Genomic DNA, 9057 nt, shown 5'->3' with positions numbered 1-9057 from the left:
AACGAATGTTGATTTTTGAACCCATCGTTATCCACACACAAACGCGCAGCGTTTCCAACTGTAAAACCCCGCCCTCCCAAAGCCACTGCAGTCAGTCAGCTCTCCTCCCCAGCTCTGGCTCTGCTCCATCCCGCGCCGGCCGGACGGGAGGATTAAACTAAACCGACACCACCTTCTTCCTTCCCAAATCCAAGACAAAACAACAACAACTCGGCAGCAAAAAAAGAATCAGCAAAAACAGTAGGGAAATGTCCCTCCTCCTCCTCACCGCCCCCTCCTTATTATTATTCTCTTCATCATCCTCATGTACTATTATTATTGCAAATTCGGGGGCGCGGGCGCGGCCTCGGGCTCGGCCTGGTCATCGGTTAGTTTTGGCGTCGGCATCGGGGGGGAGGAGCAGGGCGGCGCCGCGGGAGATGGTGCTGGGGAAGCCGACGGTGGCGGTGGAGAAGGGCAAGTACGGGTACGACGTGGAGACGCTGATCGACAAGCTGAGCAGCCTGCCGCCGCGCGGCAGCATCGCGCGCTGCCTGGAGGCGTTCCGGCAGCGGCTGTCCCTCGCGGACTTCGCGCTGGTCTTCCGGGAGTTCGCGCGGCGCGGCGACTGGCAGCGGTCGCTCCGGCTCTTCAAGTACATGCAGCGGCAGTCGTGGTGCCGCCCCGACGAGCACATCCACGCCATCCTCATCGGCGTGCTGGGCCGCGAGGGCCTGCTCGACAAGTGCCTCGACGTCTTCCGCGACATGCCGGCCCACTCCGTCCCGCGCACCGCCCTCTCCTACACCGCCCTCGTCAACGCCTTCGCCCGGAACGGCGACCACGCCGCCGCGCTCTCCCTCCTCGCCCAGATGCGCCGCGACCGCGTCGCCCCCACCGCGCTCACCTACAACACCGCGCTCCGCGCCTGCGCCCGCGCCGACCTCCCCTGGGACCGCCTCCTCTCCCTCTTCGCCGAGATGCGCCACGACGGCGTCCGCCCCGACCTCGTCACCTACAACACGCTCCTCGCCGCCGCCGCCGCCCGCGCCCTCCCCGACCAGGCCGAGCTCGTCCTCCGCGCCATGCTCGAGGCCGGCGTCGCCCCCGACCGCGCCACCCACGCCCGCCTCGTCGACACCTTCGCCGCCGCCGGCCGCCTCGACCGCGTCCCCCAGCTCCTCGCCGAGATGGCCGCCGGCGGCCACCTCCCCCGCGACGACCCCGACGCCTACAACGTCCTCGTCGAGGCCTACGCCCGCCGGGGCGCCGCCCGCGAGGCCGTCGCCGTGCTCCGCCAGATGCAGGCCGCCGGCTGCGCCCCCACCGCCGCCACCTACAGCCTCCTGCTCGGCCTCTACGGCCGCAGCGGGCGCTACGACGACGTCCGCGAGCTCTTCCTGGAGATGAAGGTCGGCGGCACGGCCCCCGACGCCGCCACCTACAACATCCTGATCGCAGTTTTCGGGGAGGGGGGCTACTTCCGGGAGGTGGTCACGCTGTTCCGCGACATGCTGGAGGAGAATGTGGAGCCCAATATGGAGACCTACGAGGGCGTCGTCTCCGCCTGCGGCAGGGGCGGGCTCCACGAAGACGCCAAGGCCGTTCTTGCCCACATGACCGCCGGAGGGCTCGTGCCCAGCGCCAAGGCGTACACCGGAGTCGTCGAGGCTTACGGGCAGGCGGCGCTGTACCAGGAGGCTTTCGTTGCTTTCAACACGATGCACGAGATCGGGAGCCCCCCGACCGCGGAGACCTACGATTCCCTGCTGCGCTCGTTCGCGAGAGGCGGCCTCTTCAAGGAGGCGCAGGCGATCCTCGCGCGGATGGACGGAGCCGGGATTCAGAGAAACGAGGACTCGTTCAACGGGCTCATCGAAGCGTATTGCCAGGGCGGGCACTTCGAGGATGCCCTGAAGGCGTATGTGGAAATGCGCAAGTCGAGGTGCAATCCGAACGAGCGGACTCTCGAGGCGGTTCTAAACGTCTACTGCACGGCCGGGCTTGTCGACGAGAGCAAGGAGCAGTTCCAAGAAATTCAGGCAATGGGGGTCGTGCCCAGCATCACGGCTTACTGCATGCTCCTCTCTCTGTATGCTAAGAATGACAGGTAATTAGTCCCTAATCAACGTCTTATATTCCTTTCTTTCCTTGTTTTCGGTCCGCAACCTCTCTTTGCCCATTAATCTTTCTGATATTCTAATGTATTGCTATGAAAATTCCTCATTAAAGATGCTTAATATGATGCGGTAGATAACACTATAATATTTGTAGGAGGTTTTGCCGAGGTGCTAGGGCCTAGGGCTTGCCAATGTGCAGTGTTAGAATAATCTGTCGTGTTGTTCCGTAATTTAGTGCCAGGCAGGGTATTTATTTGATCTTAAACTAGTGGATAATGCCAAATGAGTGGAGATATACTTTCATCACCTATCAACTCATCATAACTGCAACTAAGTGAACTGCAAATAAGCCACCCTTATCATGGAAAAGTTGATGACACAACAGTTCATTTTCTTGCAGAAGCTTTTCAGAATAGGAAATTTGAAATACGACGTTCTTTTCCCTTTTCCAGAAAGGTCGTTGTTAGCAAATATTTTCGCAGCGGGAAAAACTCTTTATATCAGTTCATTTGCCTGGAATAATTAGCTGTTTGTGCATAATTATGCTAAGTGACTACTTTTAGGGGGCATGCGAATTTTTTAGTATGGCCTTTTTGTCTTTGAAATTTCCTGTGTTATTATTCTTGTTTTCTTTGTTGTTACATAATAAACTATATCCTATTTCTCCGCAAAATTTAGAGGATTCCGCTTCCTTTTAGTATCTTGGAACTAATTTGAATGTTATCACTTGTATAAGCGTATGTGAATTACAATCCTACTCTGATGATTCAAGTAGTTACTGAAGTAAGCATGATAATCAGATATTTCCTTCAAGTCCTGCATAGAAAAATCGGCATGCTCTCTAGAAATCGGAGCTGAGTGAACGCCAACTTTTCTTGTCAGATTGTATGAGACAACTTTACTGTTTATAGATAGATGCAGACATCATCCATTAAAATGCTTCAATTCCATTTGATGTGGTTGAATCTCAACAGTATAGTCTGAAGTAGATTTCTTTTAAGGTATGACTTGCAATAAATTGGCTACTATAGCATGAGCAACGGCACAAGCTTTCAGTCTAATTATACATATGGGGCAGCTGTCATGGCAACTAACACCTGTTAAGATACTCACTTATCTTTATATGTTTACACTGAATACTCTCGTAGAATATCAATAATGAGAACTATATTTAAGGGAATGAAGCAGATTTAAAGTCCTGCTAGCTGTTCATACTGAGGGGATTTGAGTTTTTAAACATTAGATTCTCAGAATAATAGGTATTGCCATATGCAAAGTCTGCGTTTTCAGTTTTTTACATTGCAGGTCAAACTAACTGCAAGTTCACACATCTAGCCTGCGATATTTGTGAGACCCAACTAGCAAATGACAGAGCATTTTTTATTTACTATATGAGCTAACAATGTTGTAGGATATATTTAGATCAGAATCTGAATTAGAGAGCAGTGAGAAATTCAGGGGTGTGTTTCCTAATTATGTTCTGGACCACATTTCTTGTATGAAACTTGAATATCAGTGGAAAGCTGAGGCCCTTACAGAAGGACATCAAGCAGGTGCTCTGATCGAAGGTCTCACAATAGCATCAAGAAGAGGCACCAAATGAAATTGGCCTGCATTATGAAATCATGTTCACTCATGGGGAAAAAAGAAAAACCAATTCCAAATTGAGATGGCTGAAATTCAAGTTGTTTGTATGGAGACTAACTTACCTATCTTTACAGCCCTAGTCTGAATGCAAGGAGGCATGCTTTGAGTCAGCTAATCAAATGAGTTGACGATATCGGTTGGAAAGTGCATGCTCATGCCCTTCTAAGTTACTCATAGTGAGTCACTTTCTTTGGTTGTCAACTCCTATATCTATCAGAGGAGTTCACAAAATATTTATCACACGAGTAGCCACAACATTGTTAGGTGATGCTATCTCAATTTCGTGCTTTTCTCTTGCCAAGTTTATATTGTTGGAATTGATGGTTGATACTGAAGCATCTATAAAAAGATTCTCCTACTCTTGATTTGCAATATTTTAGTGGCCTGTGATAGTACTACAGCTATATCTTATTTATTCCTTTTCACTACAGTAGTATTTTGGTCTTTGATCTTAAACCCAAATCAGCTGCACTTGTTATATTTCGCCGATTTCAATAAATGTTTGCCTTCAAGTATGTGATGTGCTTTGATACTGTTTATCATTGCAAACATATATAGTACTTGCTATTATAATTAAGCTTTTTCATCAAGTTACAGTACATGAAATCAGTACGATTGTAGAAATTGCTAATTTTGTTTTGATATGTGAAGTAAACATGCTAATTTGGTTTCCTTTCTTACCCTCTACTCTGTCTATACAGATAGTGCATTGTAACTTGTGGCACATTAAATATGCAAATTCTAAAAAAAAGCACATTAATCAATTCAAGATAATTTGTTAGGGAAAAAAAAGAAATCAATTCATCGTAACAACGTTCACCTACATTTTGATCTGCAATAGTGACGTAGCTTATGATGGTACATGTCCACCAAAGTATGACCTTCTGCTGTTTGTCATTACTTTGCTTTGTTTATTTAAATTAGCTTGTTTTACTTTGGAATTTGGGTACTTCCATTCAAGAGTGTAATATTTCAGTTCTGTAATGGATCATATGTCATCTGTAACATTGGGACAGCCACAACCATTTGATATTGTTTATGCACATTGATTAAGTCTTGCTATTGCAGTTTTTATTGTAACTAGAGAGGTCTGCTGTTTTAGCTCTGTCACCCCTGTCTATTAAGAAGAAAAATGTAAACAGTTATCAATTTGGGGATGGAGGTGATGACAGTGTTGAAGTGTATGTAACAGCACTCAGCTACTCGTCATTAATAGCAATTTTTAGTAGCCTATAATGCTAAATGTTTGCTAGAATATAATCTATAGTGTTTCTTATTTTTTATTTTGCATTGTTTGAGTATGCTAGCATCTTGTTCTTTTTCTTACCAACTAAATGCTTCCATTTTGTTATGCGATGTTCAAGTTCTACGCAGCATTTAATGCAAATAGTATTATTGTGGTAGAAATTTGTCTTGGTATTGTTACTTTATGTAACTAGCGCAACCAGCTGTTTTGACAGTGTCATTGTCTCGTATGATTATTACAAAAGAGCAGTACGTTGCCTTAAGTAGATATCATCGTTTATGTTACGTGTAGTTGTCTTTATGCGTGAACATGATCTTGTTCCTTATTTTATCTTCCATTTGCTTCTAGGGATCATAGTATTTTATAGCAGGTGTATCTTCAAGATGCTCTCATTTGTTTTTTTTGTTTTGGCATCATTCCAAACCCACTTAGAGCCTGTTTGGTTGCATGTAGTTGCAACTGCAATGCAATTGTAACTATATGCAAATCCAAATCCGGTATTTGGTTTGATGCATTTGAATCTAATTGCTGCAGTTGGAACTGCGGCCAACTGTTCCAATTGCAGCAATTGGGCCTCCTTAGGCAAAATTCCAATTGCAGCATTTGGGGGCCATTTGGTTAGATATAATTACAAATGCAGTGCAATTGGAGATGCATGCAGTTGAAAATGCAGAAATTGCAACTATATGCATCCTGTTTGGTTTGATGTAGTAGAAAGCACAGCAACTACAATAATTTATTTGGTTGCATGCAGTTGAGAAATGATTTTTAAAATTTCATCATTTTATATATATGATGGTGAGATTACCTCCAAGGCTCCAATGTAAAAAAATATATATTTTTTGTTTAAAAATAATTAGGGAGGTAAGCTTACATTTTGCTTAAAGTTACTCTCTCCAGCGGCTGCAGTTGGAGCTGCGGTCAATTTGAGTGTAATTCCAACTGTTGCAGTTGGACTTCCTCCTGCTGTTCCTACTGCAGCAGTTGAAGTTAAATATATCAAATCAAACACCGAATTTGTATTTGCATGCAGTTATAACTACATGCAACCAAATAGCCCACTGAGGAGAGTAACTTTAAACAAAAAATAAGCTTACCTCTGTAATCACTTCTTAAATAGAACATAATTTTCTTTTGTACATTAGATGTAATCTCACATAAAGTGACAAATTTTACAATGCACTTTTCAACTACTTGCAACCAAATAAATTATTTATAGTTGCAGCTCTTTTTACTACATCTGACCCAATGAGATAGTAGTTGTAACTGCTGCATCTCCAACTATATTGTATTGCTAATTACATCCAACCAAACATTCACTGACTCTTAGCTACTTCTCTCTTCCCATGAATAACATAGATGATATTTTTTCTCAAAAAAGAAAAATAAACATACATATATATTCATATATGTTCACTATTTCTGCGTTAACATCAGGTGGGATGATGCATATGAACTACTGGATGAAATGAAATCAAATCGAGCTTCTAGCAGTCATCAGGTGATTGGCTCGATGATTAAAGGGGAGTATGACGACGAATCCAACTGGCAGATGGTGGAATATGCCTTCGACAAATACAACGCTGAAGGTTGTGGATTTGGTTTGAGATTCTACAATGCGCTTCTGGACGCACTTTGGTGGTTGGGCCAAAAGGCCCGGGCAGCGAAGGTTCTTAGCGAAGCAACAAAACGCGGGCTCTTTCCCGAGCTTTTCCGTCAAAGCAAACTGGTGTGGTCTGTAGATGTACACAGGTGACTTGGTCTATCTTTTCTCATAGCTTTCTCTTATATTTCTTTCGGTGGTTTCATTTGATAAACATTTGTAGCATGTTGTGGATAATACTGAAATTTGTCGTCATTTATCAGGATGTCAATAGGTGGTGCACTCACAGCTGTATCGGTGTGGCTCAATGACATTTATGATAGGTTCAAAAGAGGGGATGATCTTCCTCACTTGGCTTCAGTTGCTGTAGTGTGAGCACTTGCAACTTTCCTTGTCATCCACTTTTCTTTTCTTATTTTTCCTTTCCATTTTTCATCCAATTAGTAAATAAAGGCCTCTCCTGATTGCTGCCTCTCCTGATTGCTTGCTCATTGGAGGCAGTACAATTTCGCGTTACGGCTGCGATCTTCTTCTGGGTGTTAGGTGTTAGGACTTTTAGTTCTACCGCCCTTTAGTTCTCACTTATTGGCGACGAGAAATTTCCCATGTTCAAATTGATAATTCTCTGTTTTATCAGACGTGGGGAGATGGAGAAAAGTTCCATGACAAGAGGACTACCGATAGCGAAGGCTGTGTTTTCATTCCTAAAGGATAACATTTCTTCTTCGTCCTTTCATTTCGCGGGATGGAACAAGGGGCGAATCGTGTGCCAGCGATCTCAGTTGAAAAAGCTCCAACTGGCGGTATCAGAACAAGCTTCTGTGGATGAGTCTCTCATGGAGGATCTGCTTGTTTCGACAACAAATTCGCCCTTTCCACTTCCTGGTAGCAAAATACACACCGCAGAACCTCACCAACCTGACGATGAGGGGAAAGATAGCGGTAGTGATTCTGAGATGTTGAGCAATCGTACAGAAGTTGAGCTTCTTCCACTATGAATGTACTTTTTACAGACCTTGCTCATTATTAACACTGGGCAAGCCCTCCTAATTAGTCACTAACAGGAAGTACGATATGAATAACCTCCACGACCAAGCTTGTGTGTTATGAAAGCGATTGATAGAGATTTCATGCCCGCAGAAGCTGAGCCTGCATTATTTTGACATGGTTTTAACTTTTGCCTTATTTTCTGTCCCTGGTCAAGAACTGGTGTTTAACAACAAATGATTCGGTGGGAGTCTCCAGCTGCATCAGAGCTTCCAGAGGTGAATTTCCCAGCATCGACGGCCGAATTCAAAGGCAAGCTACAATATGTGAATCTTTTCTCTCATGATGTAAAGAAGGTCCCAAATTTTGTTCGAATCTTTTCAGTTTCTCTTTTTCTCAATTAGATGCTTTGAAATTTTGCTGAGATGCCATTAGATAATCAGAAAACCAGCGAAGCTTACATGGTGCAGTCAAAAGGTTCTCTTTTTTTTATATATATAAGATGACCTTCAGAGGATGGTTTTTTTTCCTTTTTTTTTGTATTATTGGCAAATAATTGTGGAGCAACCATTTTCCTCAGATAGTTTAAGCTTTTGGAGAAAAATTAAATAACGATTATTTCACATTATTTAACATGGTAACACAGCAGGAGTTATTTGAGTTCGAGCTCCACTAGGCTTCCACCTTTAGTTAATTTTTTCTCATTTAAATCAAGTCCATGTTTTGAGCCATCTGCATATTGATTAAGCATATTTGTGATATTCTATTACTAGTTTTCTTGATATTCAAATCTGATTTTGTTCCTGAGTGTAGATTTAATGATCGTCATTAGTTTCCTGAGAAGCTTATTAAAGCTTTTTATTAATTGAAGCATGCCGAGAATCACCGAAGAGAGGATTAAAAAGTAGCTCCAATTTTGGAGCTAGATTTGTGTTATTCTTCCTTTTTTATAGACATCATTGCCAAGTTCTCAAATGACTCGAATGAAATTGGAATCTATATGTTACATCTATTCTCCCTATTCCACTTTTATATTTGTACCATTGCATCTTTTAAAATTAGCAAATTTTGTATCAAGAATTAATGTGCGTCGGAATTCATTGAATGAGTTCATGTGTATCAAAAACAGTTTGAAAGAAGAAAGATCTTAAATCTGCATATCATTTAGGATGTTAACTTGTGATAACTTATTTCCTATCTTCAGTGATTGAAAATTACTTGTGTGATTTGTTTCTACTTTTTCTATGATCTTGGAAATCATAAAGTGTTAAAATAATATATCTTACCTATGAGGAGATTTTATCTTATTTCGAGAAAATGACTTTGAAACTAAATGTCGAAGCCTTTCAGATATAGATTCAAATATTCAGATTTTTTCCTCACTGTTATGCCTATGATCTAAAGAAATAACGTGAACATGTCTGAGCTGAACATTACTTTTTTAGGTTTTTCCTTTTTTTCATTCCTGTACCGGA

The 9057-nt window shown here is 43.2% G+C and overlaps 1 protein-coding gene across 1 annotated transcript; it reads left to right on the top strand.

Moving 5' to 3' along the window:
• On the top strand, window positions 1-8112 carry LOC109720469 (pentatricopeptide repeat-containing protein At1g74850, chloroplastic). The gene is made up of 4 exons (XM_020247613.1): window positions 1-2089; window positions 6430-6744; window positions 6859-6966; window positions 7233-8112. The coding sequence occupies exons 1-4, from the start codon at window positions 249-251 to the stop codon at window positions 7591-7593; spliced, it is 2625 nt and encodes an 874-aa protein (XP_020103202.1). The 5' UTR covers window positions 1-248; the 3' UTR covers window positions 7594-8112.

This window comes from Ananas comosus, linkage group 14 (assembly GCF_001540865.1).
Source record: "Ananas comosus cultivar F153 linkage group 14, ASM154086v1, whole genome shotgun sequence".
NCBI lineage: Eukaryota > Viridiplantae > Streptophyta > Magnoliopsida > Poales > Bromeliaceae > Ananas > Ananas comosus.
This window is presented reverse-complemented; position numbering and strand designations above follow the sequence as displayed.

Excerpts from the sequence above, each read along its gene's own strand:
- LOC109720469 (XM_020247613.1), top strand. The coding sequence starts at position 249 with ATGTCCCTCCTCCTCCTCACCGCCCCCTCCTTATTATTATTCTCTTCA. Across the intron at positions 6,745-6,858 it reads TGGTCTGTAGATGTACACAG|GATGTCAATAGGTGGTGCAC; the intron begins GTGACTTGGTCT and ends GTCATTTATCAG. Across the intron at positions 6,967-7,232 it reads TTGGCTTCAGTTGCTGTAGT|ACGTGGGGAGATGGAGAAAA; the intron begins GTGAGCACTTGC and ends CTGTTTTATCAG.